A 16,839-nucleotide genomic window follows, 5' to 3' on the forward strand; every position below is an offset into this window, starting at 1 on the left:
AACATGATATATGAAGTATGTTCCCCCTTTATTTACATAGATTTTACATTTATATTTAAAACATATCTGCACCAAAATTAGTTTTTTTACAAAATGTATACATTTATATGTCAGTGATGTATTTACAGTTTAAATGGACTGCTACAGTTGTCTGTGTTTAAAACGAACTCACACACACATCCACATAGGCATCTGCCACAACACACACACACGTTTACACACACACTGGTTAGAGATCTCCGACACACACTTCAGTCACTTTTGGCCTGCTCCTCTCTCTCTGCTCTCGTTCAGTGGCGGCCTGATGGACGATGGTTTCCATCGCAGGGTAAAGAAGGATCATCTTCTTCTGTAAGGAGGAATAAATGAGATGAATATTAAAAAAGTGGTAACAAATCTTTCTTTTTAGAGAGCTTTTGTCTTTTGCAGCTTTGAAATATCAGTATGAAGCATGAAGCAATGCCTTGTTAAATCGAGACTGAAACATACCCGGCGGTAGTTCCTGTACATCTGGAACACAACCAGGAATACCACCAAGAAGAAAACGCCCAATCCCACCACCATAGCGGTTTTGTTGCCAGAACTTGAATTTTCACTCTTTACAGCGCCTGGAAAAAATGAACAAAACCGAATCAATCCAAATGTACTGCTTCTAGGGCTCATTTATCAGCACGCTGCTTTTATTTACTGCTGTGTAAATGCTAATGCAAAGATCATTTACTGTAATATAACTGCTCTACCTACCCATCACATGAAGTTCGTAAGTCACGCTCCCCAGAACTCCTTGCTCCCCGTAGTAGCGACAAACCCATTCACCAGCATCTTTCTCACTGACTTCTTGAATCCTGACGCTCTTTGTCTTTTGAACAGAGGTCACCGTTCGAGTGTCGTTTGGGCCGTAATTCACACGGAGCCACTCATAGGAAGTGATCTGGCTGGGGTTGCTGAGATGGCAGCTCAGGGACATGGGACCGTTACCACTGGATGATGACGAACTCAAAACTAAACCGAATTCAGAGAAATGCAGCATTCAGCAAATTCGGTTATTAGTTATTAGTTACTATTCAACATTAAATGTACAATCATATACATATAGTATTACGATATTAAAACTATATATCATTTTATGAAGCCACTTCATCCAATATTCTGAGTGATATATTATTCTTCTCACCTCGAGCTACAACTAGCTCCATCCTTCTTAGTACTGTATTGGTCTCTCCATTCAATCCCTTCATCGTTCCTGAGCATGTGTACATCCCTTCATCTCCATCCTGCACTGTCTGTATAGCAGCTGATGCCGAAGGCCCAGCAGACTTGTTGAAAGATTCAGGGAGAGGAAGAGGAGAGTATGATGTTGTGGAGGTTCTGTTCCACGTCGCGGTGGAAGGGATCAGACCATCGGTGAAGACGCAGGGCAAGGGGACGGAGGAACCCACTGCAGCGTACACCACTGAGTTGTTCTGAGGGGTGACGATTCCTGGGAAACCAACGGATGAGGTGGATGAGCGACTCTTGCAGATGTTATCTGAATGATGAAGCTGTTGTTGTTGTTTTTGAAACGGACACTCACCTTTGACCTGGAGGGATGCGGTTGCCTCTACCACTCCACCATTGTATGTAACCTGACAGGTCCAGTCTCCTCCATCTTTTTGAGACACGTTGGAGATGCTGGATCTCCATGTTAATTTGCCGTCTCGTTTCCAGTTGATTTGTACAGACTGTGTCCCAGGACTGACCTGGCACGCTGCCTCCATTCCTAATCCTTCCACCACTACTGCAGGAGAAAATGACACTGCGAAGAAAGAGAAAATATTACAGAAGACAGCCAATGACTTAATAAAGAATAAGTGACAATTCTTGGTTATTACCTCTTACAACTCTGAGATTGATGACCTTCAGCGTCCGAATCTTTCCATCGACTTCACAGATGTACTTTCCTGCGTCCTCGATTGTCGTTTCAGCGATGTGGAGGCTGTAATCCGCCTTTCCAGATTTCGGGACGGGACAGTTAACACGTGATGGGTTTCTAACCTGACGAAACTCTAACCCGCTCTTCTCTCGCCGCCAGACTGTCTTCAGGACACTGGGAAATTGAGAAAGAGAGCGAGAGATTAAAATGCCGATTGTCAGGTTTTGGATAGCTGTGTTTGGGGATGGATGAAATGTTCTTACTTTTCGACTATCCTGCTCCAGAAGACTGCGGTAGGATGTGAGAGCGCAGAAGTCTCATCCCTACATGGCAGCACTGCTAGAGAACCATGAGCCACAAACACATCATGTTCCTGACACTGAGCACCTGCAGAACACAGAAAGACGGCACATTTAAACCTACACGAAGAAGTTCAAACTAGCTGAGAGAGATCAATCAATATTTTACTCTACTCTAAAATGACACGCTCACCTTCAAAAACCAGCGCTAACCCCAGAATCGTCAGAAACTGCTTCTTAATCATGTTTCTTCTTTTATCTTTTAGTTGTTTTCCCCTAAAAACCCTTGTGCGTTTACTCCCGTCTCTCGGTTCATGTGCGCCGTCTCTGGTCTTTGTTCTTGATTATATAGTCTTGTGGGAGGTTATGTGGGTTGCAGTGTAGTCGGGGGGTTGCTCGCTGTAGGTAGTTCCTCTTCTTCTCAACATCACATGACTTCTAAAGATGCATTAGTGAAACTGTTGCTGTGCGGTCTGACTGACGTACTTTGGAAAAAGTTAGAGACACAAAGAGATGCTCAGAGAGTAATAGAACGAGGGAGAGGCAACTCTTGGGGTTCAGTTCTCCCCCGGATTCACCAGGTTTATCTTGAATTTTCTCTCACCATGTGAAACATCTGAAAGTATGTCAAACTTCAAAGAATGGAAACGTGTTGATATAAAAAAGTAACATGGAAAATGTACACAAGCAAGAATGTCTGTGTTTATAAATAATTAGGGTACTGTTGTGTATGTATATATATATATATATATATATATATATATATATATATATATATATGCATACTGTATGAAATTGAATTTATCTGCATGGTGCTTTACACAATGCATATTGCTTCAAATCAGCTTTATGCAAAATGCATGCACTGTAAGAAGAAAACACTTAGAAAACTAGAGCGGAAAATTGCAAGTACATTTTCTGTTAAATTGACAGACATTTCCTTTAACCCTAGAACACCCTACAATGCAAATGAGTCATTCAAAATATGGGTAAAACTCAACAATCAGTTCACAAAAATCCTTTACATTAACAGATTAGGCTGCATTTTTATAGTTTCTTAGAGTGTTTATGTATATATAGTCATTACAGTAGTATTTGATATTGTAATTCTATTTGCACATTTACATATTTGCATGGTGTTGAAAATATTTTCTATTACGTGCAAAGAATAATATCATATCATATTATATCATAGAATTCATCAGCATAAATAGATAACAAACATATAAATAATTTAGCCAACATATAAATAATTTATGCTGCAGCATGCAAGGAAATTCATGCCTAAATCGACGATATATAAAGATGCATTAGGGGGAGAATCATTGTAATTATAAAGAATGTAATCAAGTAATCAATAAGAAATTAATTATATTCTTATTACAAGTATTTTAAAATGTAACTTAATCTAATTACAATTACTGATTAAGTAATTCAGTTTACATGTAATGAGTAACTATCCTGCTCTGTATGTATGTATGCATGTATATTCATGTTTTGTTATGTTGCAGCGTTACGTTAAACTGCTTTAAGTAAAAAATGTTCCTCACCAATCTACACTCCATACACCATAATGAAAAAGCAATGCAGCAATTTTAACATCTTTGCAAATTTATTAAAGATAAAAAAAAACTTAGGAGCATTCATTTTACTTGTAAATGTTACCACACTTTTAATTACGTTGGATGGGTATGATTTGGAAAGGCACACACATCTAAATAAAATATCTGAAAGGTGAAAGTGAAGCAAAGACCAAAAAAACAAATAAAAAACACTGCCTATAGAGCTCAGAGACAGGATTCCATCAAACCACACATAATGGAAGATTTTTGGAGCTTAAACCGGGCCTTCTGGCCAAAATTGGCAGAAGAAGGTCTTTGGTTTGTGTAGTGACCAAGAACCTGATGGTCACTCCAGCTGAGCTCCAGGATCATATGTGGAGATAGAACACTTCACCAATCTGAGCTTTATGCCGGTGTGGGCAAACTCAGTCCTCTCCTCAGTGAAGATGCACACATGAAAACACACTTGGAATTAGCAAAAAAGCACCTAAAGGACCCTCAGATTGTGAGAAACACGATTGCTCATCACCTGCAGAGTACCATCCCAAAAGTAAAGTGTGCTGGTAGCAGCCTCATGCTGTGGGCATGGGACTGAGGAACTCGTCAGAGTAGAAGAAAAGCTCAATGCACCAAAATAGAGAGCAAGCTTGATTGACCTTAAACCCAATCAAATATTTCTGGAGAAACCATCCAACCTGACAGAGCTTGAGAGGTGAACAGGGGAGGAGAAGAATGGCAGATAATTGCCAAATGCTGATATGCAAAGCTTGTCGCATCATATTCCAAAATACTTGAAGCTGTAAAAGTGCCTCAGCTTAGTACTGAGTATGCAATGTACTTATATATATATATAGATAAATTTACAAAGCTGTGACAGTTCTGTTTTTGCTTTGCCATTATGGTGAATGGAGTGTAGACTGATAGGGAAAAAAGTCATTTAAAGCAATTTAACATACAGTAAGTTTGCAATAAAAAAAAAAAAATTTATGAAGGGGTTTGAATGTTTTCGCAAGGCACTATATATATATGAATGCCAAGACAGAATAAATTATTTTTTTGTACTGAAACTAGCCCACCCTTAACCAATGCATAAAAACACAAATGGCATGTATAGTTTTAGCCTGCACCGTGGCATCATTGTTTGTTTATGTGGTTGTGTAAGTGTGCTTTCTGTTATGTCAGCCTAGTTTTAGAGCTGAGCTTCGGAATGCATTTGATTCAGCCGTAGATATGCGGATGTGCGATCAGCATATTCTAAAACAGCACCACTTCCAGTAAAGGCAGAGAGACTGTGTGTGAGTGACATGAATATGGGGGCTGGAGTTGTTTTGATGAAGAAAGAGTTTGTGGCTGACTCAGTCGCTCCCCTCCCATTTACGCTTTGTTTTTCACTCCTCCTATCTTCTCACAATCCAGTTCAAGAAGAGGCATCTTTTGTAGTTCTTAGCATGCCGTGTACGACTCCAAGAATCGGAAGCATCGAATTTCCTTCCTTGTTGCAAAGTAACCCCGAAAAAAGTTTATGTTTAGGATCTTAATTTCTTTGAATGAGATACAAAATATTAAGCTAAGTAATTATCCAAATAAATTTCTCAACCAAATGATCTCAAGGTGTCTATTAATGAATTTGTGAAGTTCTCACTGGTGTTCACATTTACAATATGTTTGTTATATTAACATTTGGCAACCATAAATTGTATATCTCTTGATATCTATCTGTATAAGGGATGATTTTTTAAAAATTGGATTTCAGAGGCTGCTTATGCCAGCTTAGTGACGTTTGAACTTCTCGCCAAGTGGAAACAGTAAGCTGGCTATTAAATATGCAAATATGTAAATCCATGGAAAAAGCAGAAGGTAGGCCCTAGGTATGCCTTCATGAGGTAAAGTATGGGAGGATAACCGCAGATCTTCAGACTCTTTCATTCTTAGATTCTCATCATTTCCTTCCTGTCTGCATAATGTGAGCTCTCATGCCCATCATGCCCACATTTCACACATAAACATCCAAAATATCGACCTTGATCGACCTGAACTGCTGCTATGAATCTGGGCCATGTTGTGGTTGCATACAGCGCACAGATATCAGCATTCCCTTTCATGATCTCCTTCTCTTCAGAGTGATGGGGTCTTTCCTATTTACTGTATATGATATCTGATACAGCTGATTTGAATAACAGAAAAGCTGGGGAAGAACTTTCTGAGCCCCTTTGTGATGTGCATGGAAACTAGACAGAGTCATGAGTGGGAATACTGTGTGCATGCAGATAGCAGCGAGAATGGAACATATTAACACTGATTATGCTTGATGGAGGGATTATGACAGAGATATTACATATTCCTTCCCCTTTGACCCCATCAGTCATTTTCTCAGAAGAACAGACACCAGCGTTCTCCAGATTCATCTGTATTTGCTTTCTTGAACATGCTGAATTGAATTATTTGAATATATACTTGAACAGACTTTAGCAACTGTCAAATGCATCTTCTATATGGAGAAATTAAAGATGGCATTTTTAGTGACAGTAAAAGTTGTCTCTTATTATTGTAGTTTTTATTATAAATCCATAAAATATTTGAAACTTTGCCTTAATATGACAGTGAACTTTCTTTCTTTTTTCTTTTTTTATGGTAATTTTCTGCCGGGACATTATGTGTTTTCATATTTATTTCAACTGTAAAACACAACATAATGTAATACGTAATAATAAATAAATAAATAAATAAATAAATAAAGAGAGAAAAGTTGTAATTGTTAATTATGTAAAAAAGCAGTAGTGTGATTTGCAATTAGCGAAACATTAAAGATGTTCGCCATATAATTTTCGATTCAATAGGTAAATATATTTATGATTGCAAAATTGTATATATTTTTAATTATATTTAATATTTAAAAGAGTGCATTTCGAATGAAATTTGTATTGTAAGAGGCCTTAAATGCATATTCATAAACACCCCAGTGACACATTTAATTCAGAAAGCCATGCAAAGAATTTATTTTTATGTCTTGCAGCCTTTTTTTAGTGGCCAAAGTTCCACGAAAGCCAACAATAGATCACATGAGCTGTTTCATTCAAAACTTTGAATCACACAGAACATTTCTCCATAGAACTTATTCGAAACAGAGCTTTATAGATTATATGAATAGATGACGAGTCTCTGAGCGTCAGCCTCTTACCGTTTCTTACATCATGGCATTGATTCGTTTCATCTAGAAAGTTTTGTCCTTATATAGAAACCCCTAAATGTGTTTTAAATTCAACAGACTTCAGTGTGATTTATTAAAGGGGTTTAGAGTTTGAGAACCTGCTCTTCACAAGGGCTTCAGATTTCCTCATTTAAAACCATTTAGAAATGAAGTTTGAAATTATCAGTGGAAATTCAGAAATTAATATTCATTGTTAGTTATTATGATACCATCACATGTGGCTGAAACTATAACTGTCTACCGAAGTGTTTAATTTATCTGGTATATACTGGAAACAACAACCGCGGATTTGCAGATCAAATGAGGTCAGTTTCTGAAAAGTGTTTACTCACCAATAGCTAAAGTGCTTTGATTACCGGCCAAGCACTTCACTTCATTTTTGTTTCCACACACTTCTGCTGTCGCATTGCTCATCTTAGTTGCATCGTTGTTATTTTCGGTGTTTGCACAGACATCCTACATGTCAACAATTTCGAATTTGAATTGGGGGCATTGCATTTTCTATTGCTTTCTCTCAAAACCTCTGAAGTGATCTGCATTGATTGAATTTGGTATTTTACTCAAAAATGTTACTCATTTTAAAAAAACATTAAAAAAAAAATAGCATACTTGCATTGATCTATTTATTTTTGCGAACAGACATGCCATTGCAATGCCAAAGAGTCCAACTCTACTTAATCTAAAACGAATTTTCTTACTGGACAAGTTTATTGCCTTCCATAAAGAGTTTAGAAAATTTCTACTTTTAAATATAAATTTGAGCAATTATCTATTACTGAAATATGTTGCCAAAAACGTGGTTAAAATAACACTAATCTGGCCTGACAAGATCATTTTAAAAACATTTTTCTTACGAATTTCTAAAATTGTGAGCTAAATTAGATATTTACACAAATTTATCACTCGCTTGTAAAATTTTCATAAATGTTTAACTCAAACGGTTTAGGGCTCATTTTGTGCAAACGTACATGCAAATTAAGATGGAACATTCAAGGTCTGTGCACCTGTCCTCTGACGTTAACTTCTTGTAACTTGACAATAATAATTCTTAGAGTTAATTCTGAAACTGTATTGGAAAACGTGCATACACACATGTAGTTACAAAACAAAATTTCATCATTAGGTTTGCTTTTTCCACCTGTTGTGGTTAAGTCACAGTCATTTCAGTGCTTCAGGTGCATGCAGGGTGTCAATTTCACAAGTAAATAGGATTCAAAAAGGAAAAAAAAAAAGCCAGTACATTTCTGCAAAACACTAAGCTATTTTGAACAGAGCACAGATGAACTCAAAGATTGCTTTTGGACTATTATCCAATCTTTATTTGCATCACAATATTGAATACAAAAAGACAGATGTTTAGTTCTTGTATCCTCGGCTGGCTCTGCGACCACGGGCACGCTCGAACTTCCTGCCTTTGGAGCGCACATAGGGTCTAGAGAACAGAGAAACAAGCTTTGAGTAAACTGTTCATCAAAAGAATCAACGGCCTTAAATTAAAGTGCATATAGTTTCCTTACTTGGTATGGCTGTGGGGGGTTCCAGGAGCTTTGCCAAAATGCCTGTACACCTCTCTGGCCTTACGGGGTCCTGCGGACAAACAAGACAAGAGCTTTAACAACCCTGAGCTTAGCAGAAAACAAAATACCCATGTTGAAACTTAATTCAGGACATAAGCAATAAAACAAACTTAAATAATCCGGAGGTGGTTATGAAGACCAATCTGACTGAATTAAATTTTTTACTCCAGTTGAATCCTTGCTTTACGACCACGTACCTGACAACAGAACGGTGCCCTGTCCTCTTGGTGCAGTAAGCGCCAGCTGGTCAAAGGTCATGATCTGTCCACCAGCCTTCAAGATCCTGCTACGAGCACGGTCAGTCAACTTCAGGGCACACACCTGTGAGACGACACAGGATAGAGAAATGAGTATTTGGAAATTCAGACCATCTCATAAATCTGTGCGCTCATCGGCAGGTGTCAACAAAAAGAGACTTCAGAAAGGTTTGTGTGAAAAAACATCAAGACACACACCATTACTTGCATCGGATTATTAAAAGCATCATTATCCTTGTAACACAAAGTAATTCTCAGCTGTAAAGAGAAAACTTACATATATAATTCACATTATATCACATTTAATTTTTTTTATTCTTTTTTTTAAATATGATATAGCAACTGGCTACTTTTTATGCATGCCAATACTATTAAGCATTTACAGCAAACATAAAACACGTGTTATGAAACACCAGGAAACATTTCATCATTTGAATACATTTAGTATATACTTAATACAACTATACACATCCAATTATATAACTATAATTTATGCATTTTATTATAAACCAAAGCAAAATGCACCTTATACAACATCAATAAAGAAATTAAGAAAACATGTTAACTACGTATGCACAATATGAGATATTTGCCGATATCTGATATGCTTAAACTCTTTTTGGCCGATAACCAATACGGATACATTTCATTTTATTTGGAAACAACACCAAGTTCTCTCCTGTGTTGATATTATAATTATTTAAAATTTAGGTTAGTTTGTAACAAGAACATATTTGTTAGAACTAAACAATAATGAAATTTTATAATGACAGTACATTGTGAAAGCAACAATAAAACGATCCAATTTTTTTTTTTTTTTTTTTTAGAAAGATGCAGCAGTAACCTTAACATTTTATTTTAAGATTTAAAATTTGTAGATGGTCTAAAGCAAAAGAGTTGTAAAAATCCTGAAAATATTTTAGAGCTTAATAGTTTAAAAATGACATATTAAACATTAATGAACATCAGTACAGGCTATATAAAATTATTTAAATTTCCATAATATTGTGTCATGTTTGTGATTTTTTTTTTTACTCATGCAAGCTATAGCTTTTTGACCTTTATACTCATTTTATGACATCAATTACTGCTTTTATTTAATCAGAAATAGTCTAATTGTTATTTGTGCATTTTACTTTCATTTTATTAAAAGTAGAATAACAGCGCCACCTATGGATTTGAAACACCTCACTGCTGCCACTGCACGTGCCATCACAGTTTATTCTATCATACACAATGCGTCATTGTAGTGCTGGGCAGTAAACCAGTTCATACCGAAAACCAGTGTACCGTATTTTTCGGACTATAAGTCGCATCAGTCCAAAAATGTCTCATGATGAGAAAAAAAAAAAAAACATAAGTCGCACTGGACTATAAGTTGCATTTATTTAGAACCAAGAACCAATAGAAAACCATTACCGTCTACAGCCGCGAGAGGGCGCTGTATGTTTTCAGTGTAGACTACAGGAGCACTGAGCAGCATAGAGTGCCCTCTGGCGGCTGTAGACGGTAATGTTTCCTCTTGGTTCATGTCAAATTAATTTTGATAAGTCGCACCTGACTATAAGTCGCAGCACCAGCCAAACTATGAAAAAAAGTGTATACAGTATTTTCTCATTACGATGTTAATTTTGAATATACCGCCATACCGGTGTACTTAATTACTCAGCGTTTGGAACAAGCGCTATGCTGCGACACTGTTTCAGACAGACCCTTTACAATGTTGTTCTTATAAGCAGCAACTGCTAGGCCTGGTGAGGGTAAACTCAGCAGTGCTCTGGTGTTATGTTATAACGCCTGTTTCACACAGTCCGTCTGCTGTGTGTATTAACGGATTCCAGCTGCACGAGGTTGCCATCAGGGTGTTCAAGGAGCAGTGCGTCTGCAGCAGTGCAGCGATTGTTAACGTACGGAGTCTATTTTTGCTGTGTTGAAGGCACTGAATTAAAGTGAAAGTGCATTGTTCGCAGGAAAAATGAACATGGATTGACATGGAAACGCTGTCACATGGGTTTTAGGCTAGGTTTAAAACAAGAGCACTTTTAGATAAACAAGGAAAACAATACATGTTCACTTTTATGAAAGCAGGAAAACAAAGTTCATTAAGACCCGTGGGATTGCTTGTGATAAAGATTTAAATGCAAAATGCACAAGACTTTCTGTCTGTGGGGTTTTCATTTTAAATATTTTAACAAGAAAAGTAGGCCAATTATTGTGTTTAAATGTTTTGCCACTTGCTTAAGCAGCTTATTATACAAATCTAGAAGTAAAAAGCATGAATAATACGTTGTTTATATTTATCGAGTTTAAACTAAAGTCTATATGAAAGATTGTTACTGTTCTGTGATAAAAGACTTACGATGCTGAAAAAAAATATATACTTTTTTTTTTTACATATGAAATCAAAACAATGAACAAATGTTGTGTTTGTGGACTAAACAGACACGGATCAGTAGCGGACTGCAAACATGTCCTGTGTGAAAGCACAATGAGTCTGTGCTGCAGACTGCATATGCACTGCAGGCAGATTATGCATATATAAGATCCATTTTATGCAAGTGCTGTCGTGCTATTGCATAAATATTCACATAAATACACGTCTTGGAATATCAACCAGCAGAAAATGCACTGTATACCTGATTATGCATGAAAAAAACCCTGCATTATTTCACATGGAGCAGTATTAATTGACACAGATCCATTTTTCACTGACAAGCCGTGTAAAAACAATTATATGAAGAGTATTTTGTGCATCTTTTGTGCAGCTTATCAGCGAACAATTGCTCTGTGTAGTTAATGCTGTTCCATGTGAAATAGTGCATTTAGATTTACAGTTGATTCCAGAACCGGCTTTAAAGAGATGCACATTAAATATTGCATGCAATTTATCATGCAGCCTGAATGAGAACATTAAAAAGATAGCATACTTTAATAAAAAGAGGACACATTTAACTATTCACATTTAGCAATCATGCAGTTCAGCATCTCTTAAAAACAAATTTCTTATGAACAAGTGGTAAGAATCAGAAGACAGACAGATGTGTGGCCAGACAGACCTTGAACTCAAAGGCTTAATGACAATGTTATATGGCTTTCATTGTCTGGTCTTACCTTCAGTTTAGGGATTTTCTGAATCCTGACGTCATCAGTAATAGTTCCCACAACAACAGCAGTCAGGTTTTCACGGCCTGGATGCTTCATCTTACGGATCTAGAAGAAAAAACAATAAAATAAATTAGTTTACAAAAAAATAAAAATAAATACTTGTTCATCTTTTGAACATAACAGAGGTTCACTTATGTGACAAGGATTAACACAACAGGGCAAATGAGATGAGATGCATATACTGGAGTAAAACTGGGGTTCATCTCACCAGTCGGGACAGGGCCATAGGGGGGCGGTTGGTCTTGCTCATGAAGAGCCTCCTCAGGATGACCTTGTTGAAGGGGGCATCAGAACGGCGAGACAGGAATCTGTACAACTACAACAGAAATGCATTGTCATAAAATGAAAGCAACAGACATACTCGTGTGTCTTAATTAACATGGATTAACATTATGGTTTAACATTAACATTATGGTTCTTACCTTGACCAAGAGCCTCAGGTAAATATCCTGACTTTTGGGCTCCTTCCTGTGAACCTTACGGTCCTTGTTGTGTCTGATGTCAACTCCCTTTTAGATCGAACACAATATTCAATTAACGTTACACACAAATAAAAAGATTAAAACATAAAAAACGTGGAGCTGTGTTAGATTCAGCACGTTCTCAATTATACTAGCCACTATGATGTATATTTGTGAAATAATGGCTATAATAAATACAAACCCAACGTAAAATGAAGAGAACTTCATAAGATTAATATTAATGCATCGGTTTCAGGTACATGTGGCTCAGAGAAACGCGCATTACAAGCGCTAGCATAATTAGCTTAGCCAACACGAGTTCGATTCAGCGTCCAGGCAACATAAAATAAATATAAGCAAATATTCGCCGAATATCTGTGTATACGAAATTTTAATAAGGGAGTTACAGGTTGTTGTTTGACATCTTTCAGTTTTTCAACACACATGAATGGAAACTTCTGCTTCGCGGCCCGATGTGCGCTAGCCGACATTTACTTACTAAAGCCACACACAATACTCTACAATATACATATTTTTTTACTTGTAGTACTATGTAATGCTTCTAAACATAATTTGCAGCAGATTTAGAAGACCTATAGCTGAGGATGGTGGCAGATTTTGTAAACTGGTACATTCCTTAAGAAATCAAGCTACCTACCATCTCGGACTCAGAGTGAAAAGGGAAAAGGAAAGCTCGCGAGAGGACGTATAGCGAGATCACGGAAGGCTATGAGTCATGTGACTGGAAAGGCAAGTCCGGATTGGTGCAAGCTTCCTCTCATTGAAAAACTGCGAGCTTGCCTTACTGTCTATGGATGGTTACAGAAAGGTTTGTCGTAGAGAAAACACACTTAAACATTAAGTACACTATTTATTGAAAGTCTTTCTAAAACGCATTTAACCAAACAAATAGTTTAAAATATAAGTATGAACTCAGTCTCTATTTTAGTTACAAAAATCAACTAGTTACTCTATCTCACCATTACTTTTGAATCTTGCAGTCGAACTAGTGAGAGAAAATATAGAAAATATAGGCATAGACATTCTTGGTGGGACCTTTTTTTTTATTTGCAGATTAAACTCTTTTTCCCCCACTTAAAATTAAAGAGGTGCTACCAGAGTTATTGAAAATAACGGTCTTCTCAAAGGCATCAGGTCTGACTCTAAACTTTAAATGTGAATCAATAGCGATCCATAATTGTAACTTAGTTGATATAGAGTCCCTTCATTGAAACTGTGTGTACGGTATACTGTCCATGTCCAGAAAGGTAAGAAAAACATTATCAAAGTAGTTAGTATGTCAGTTAGAATTTTCTGAAGCATCAAAAATACATTTTGGTCCAAAAATAGCAAAAACGACGACTTTATTCAGCATTGTCTTCTCTTCCGTGTCTGTTTTGAGCGAGTTCAAAACACTGCAGTTTAGTGATATCCGGTTTGCAAATGAATCACTCGATGTAACCGGATCTTTTTGAACCAGTTCACCAAATCAAACTGAATCGTTTTAAACTGTTCGCGTCTCCAATATGCATTAATCCACAAATGACTTAAGCTGTTAACTTTTTTAATATGTCTGACACTCCCTCTGAGTTCAAACAAACCAATATCCCGGAGTAATTCATTTACTCAAATAGTAGACTGACTGAACTGCTGTGAAGAGAGAACTGAAGATGAACCCCTGAGCCAATTATGTGCACTATCCCTTTAAATCCTTCAATTATTGGTTAGCTCGAGACCTATCTATATTGGGTAGAATTATCTTGACTAAAACTGAGGGAATATCTAAACTTATTTATCTCATGCTTTATATATCTGCCCCAAGAGTAGTTAAATCGTTTATTTGGAAAAATAAAACAGATACCAAATCCCATATGGCGAAAAAGTATCTCCTTTCGGTACATTCAGAATTAAATGCTGAAAGATTGTTTAACAAAGTCACACTCAATATGGTATCATATTCCTAACCACATTATTAAAAATATTGCCAGCCTTGAATTTGTGTTTAGATGTGATGTCGACCCTTGCGAAATTCCTCTGAAGGTATCTAATTTTCATAAACAATTACTGCTTTTTTGATAATAAACTTTTCCCCTCAGAAGTCCACTCTTTGGAACAATAGGGATGTAATTATTAATAGGAAATCTCTTTTTAAAAGGGACTGGTATTATTGCTATTCGTGATTTATTAGATGATAATGGCATTAATAAATACAGAGTTAGAATTACAATAAAAGGTTTTAATAAGGTATGCAATGCTATACCCACTGGATTGTTAAGAATAATCCAAAGCGGTTTTCTGATCTTTTATTTAGACCTTTCTCTTTAATCTTTGAAAATATGTAATGTTGACCTTTTATAGAGTAAGTGTGATAACAAATGTATTTACAAAGAACTTAAACACATTATCACTGGTGATTATCAGTGTTATTTTCTGGGAGAAGTTAAAAACCTTGGTAAAGGACAAAGCTTTTACCCATTATGTGGAATACCCAGTTCCTCCAAAGGTCAAGGAGACTCATTACAAAATCATCTTTAGGATTTACCCAGTTAGTGACTTTATACAACAACTATTTCATTTCGAGTTGAATCCTTGTGGTTTCTGTTCTTCTTTTCCTGAAACACTTGAGCACCTTTTCTTTTACTGTGAGGTATGCTTCTAAATCTGGGTTCAATACACTACTGGCTGTCAGTAAAAATGGAGACAATATGTTGCATATGTTGATTAAAGACCAGTCCATGTTTTGGCTAAATTCAAAGCCAAGCAGCTGCAGAATAAAGCCTAAGTCAGGAAGTCACTCTTCTGTTGCTTGAAATGACACAAGAAGACAGTCCAGCCAAGAGCGACTCCTCCAACAAAAACAGTACGAGCCACCGGTGGGATCAGCGAGAAGTTCACAGCCTGAAACAAGAATATCATTTATGGAGAAAATGAGAAAACAGGTGAACAGAACAAATGGATGGACTAACAGTACCTGCATTGTTGACCAATACACAACTCCAGTCTACCGGAGAGAGAGAGAGAGAGAGAGAGAGAGAGAGAGAGAGAGAGAGAGAGAGAGAGAGAGAGAGAATTAAATCAGTGTGTCAGAATTGATCCTGAACCTTTATTATTTACATTTATGTTGAATACTTCTAGTGTTCTTCCTGTGTTTTTTTGGTTACCTTATAAGAGCTCCAAAATTTAGTTCTCCAGTCTTCAAGGGGATCCTCTGCACCCTCCAATGTGCTCAGCCCTTTAGAAGAGTAATAAACCCCTTACAGTAAAACATTTCCAACTATGAATTCATATGCACAGATATGTGTGCATTACTTCCTTCAATTATGAAAGCAGAAGCGGAAGTATGATGAAAATCCCCTGGTTCTCACCAATGTAGAAAGCACTTATTGTCATAGGGGCTGCAAATAGCTGGTCCAGAAACACTTTAAGTGACACTCTTCTGATCCCTCCTCCTGGAAACATCCTCTCCAGCCCCCGTAGCCAATGGTAATTGAAGTTGGCATGAAAACAGAAGCCAACCAGTGCCACCCGAGCAGTCTGGGCCCAGTCGATCCTGTGTTGCTGAGGAGCATGTTGAACTGGAGCCCTTATTTTGCTATCATCCTCTGCGTTTGCTTCTCCAGCCACAGGAAATTCTTCAGTGGTAGTGTTGGAGGTATCTTCTTGTCCCACTGGATCCGGTATGTGAACTGTCCCTTTGTCCTGAGCTTTTCCCATCATGCTTTGCTGAATGAGGTCTGCTGTGGCAAAAAGCGTTGTGTATCCCACCACATTGGAGATGTATGGGTGGGATTTGAACAAAACCCATGCTCTGTTCATGATGACCGCTAAACAACGATAATAGATATGTTATTACACTGAAACATGCACACTGGTTTGGTCGGGTCATTTGAATGTGAAGTTTTTATGTTTACAAATGACAATGACAGATAGATAGATATAGACAGATAGATAGACAGATGCTTAATGATTTTGAAAGAGTGTAAAAACACACTGCTTTTACAGTAACTCACCATGTAGCTGTCCAGTTTCAGAATGAATGACAAATCACAAGGTTCACTTTGTTGGATCCCTCGTAAACAAGCAAGCTGATTGGTCAAACACAGACAAATCGGACCTGTTTGTTCTGTGGTACAAAGTTCTTGTAGCAAGAATGAGTGTTTATGATAACGTTTATCAGTCAGAGAAAGAATGTGAGAAAAGAGCACATGGTGAGAACCAGGGAAGGTAAGTTAGGAACGGGAAAGGCATTAAGTTAATAATCTGTATACAGTTTTCTCATGATAATCATACAAAATTAAATGCAGAAATCAGATGCACAATATGAAGTATGAAGCTCACCAATGTTAAACTGGAGAGAAGGACACTGTAACACCAGGCTGAAAGCTGACGTTCTTCAAA

The 16,839-nt window shown here is 37.1% G+C and overlaps 3 protein-coding genes across 3 annotated transcripts; all 3 read right to left on the reverse strand.

Annotated features, from left to right (window-relative positions):
* Positions 1-9: 9 nt before the first annotated feature.
* Positions 10-2,559, reverse strand: LOC127974678 (lymphocyte activation gene 3 protein). Its single transcript, XM_052578124.1, has 8 exons — positions 2,405-2,559; positions 2,176-2,299; positions 1,872-2,086; positions 1,574-1,795; positions 1,175-1,480; positions 745-1,002; positions 490-608; positions 10-349 (listed from the first exon to the last, which is right to left on the reverse strand). Exons 1-8 carry the CDS (start codon positions 2,454-2,456, stop codon positions 230-232), a joined length of 1,416 nt encoding a protein of 471 aa, XP_052434084.1. The 5' UTR covers positions 2,457-2,559; the 3' UTR covers positions 10-229.
* Positions 2,560-8,273: 5,714 nt separating this feature from the next.
* rpl18 (ribosomal protein L18) lies at positions 8,274-13,172 on the reverse strand. Its single transcript, XM_052579078.1, has 7 exons — positions 13,100-13,172; positions 12,403-12,489; positions 12,189-12,296; positions 11,927-12,025; positions 8,756-8,879; positions 8,499-8,568; positions 8,274-8,413 (listed from the first exon to the last, which is right to left on the reverse strand). Exons 1-7 carry the CDS (start codon positions 13,100-13,102, stop codon positions 8,338-8,340), a joined length of 567 nt encoding a protein of 188 aa, XP_052435038.1. The 5' UTR covers positions 13,103-13,172; the 3' UTR covers positions 8,274-8,337.
* Positions 13,173-14,263: 1,091 nt separating this feature from the next.
* si:ch211-120k19.1 (uncharacterized protein LOC563199 homolog) lies at positions 14,264-16,569 on the reverse strand. Its single transcript, XM_052579077.1, has 5 exons — positions 16,452-16,569; positions 15,807-16,265; positions 15,603-15,673; positions 15,413-15,442; positions 14,264-15,339 (listed from the first exon to the last, which is right to left on the reverse strand). The coding sequence occupies exons 2-5, from the start codon at positions 16,255-16,257 to the stop codon at positions 15,220-15,222; spliced, it is 672 nt and encodes a 223-aa protein (XP_052435037.1). The 5' UTR covers positions 16,258-16,265; positions 16,452-16,569; the 3' UTR covers positions 14,264-15,219.
* Between the last annotated feature and the right edge of the window lie 270 nt (positions 16,570-16,839).

Source organism: Carassius gibelio, chromosome B16 (assembly GCF_023724105.1).
Source record: "Carassius gibelio isolate Cgi1373 ecotype wild population from Czech Republic chromosome B16, carGib1.2-hapl.c, whole genome shotgun sequence".
Lineage (NCBI taxonomy): Eukaryota > Metazoa > Chordata > Actinopteri > Cypriniformes > Cyprinidae > Carassius > Carassius gibelio.

Bases quoted from the DNA above. Each gene is read 5' to 3' on its own strand.
- LOC127974678 (XM_052578124.1), bottom strand. From the start codon at position 2,456: ATGATTAAGAAGCAGTTTCTGACGATTCTGGGGTTAGCGCTGGTTTTT. The intron at 609-744 runs GTAGGTAGAGCA...CATTTTTTCCAG, and splicing joins TTACGAACTTCATGTGATGG to GCGCTGTAAAGAGTGAAAAT. The intron at 350-489 runs GTATGTTTCAGT...TCCTCCTTACAG, and splicing joins TGTACAGGAACTACCGCCGG to AAGAAGATGATCCTTCTTTA.
- si:ch211-120k19.1 (XM_052579077.1), bottom strand. From the start codon at position 16,257: ATGAACAGAGCATGGGTTTTGTTCAAATCCCACCCATACATCTCCAAT. The intron at 15,443-15,602 runs GTAACCAAAAAA...TCTCTCCGGTAG, and splicing joins AATTTTGGAGCTCTTATAAG to ACTGGAGTTGTGTATTGGTC. The intron at 15,340-15,412 runs GTACTGTTAGTC...TTCTTGTTTCAG, and splicing joins TGTATTGGTCAACAATGCAG to GCTGTGAACTTCTCGCTGAT.
- rpl18 (XM_052579078.1), bottom strand. The intron at 12,297-12,402 runs GTAAGAACCATA...TTTCTGTTGTAG, and splicing joins ACCTGAGGCTCTTGGTCAAG to TTGTACAGATTCCTGTCTCG. The intron at 8,414-8,498 runs GTAAGGAAACTA...TCTGTTCTCTAG, and splicing joins ACCCCCCACAGCCATACCAA to ACCCTATGTGCGCTCCAAAG.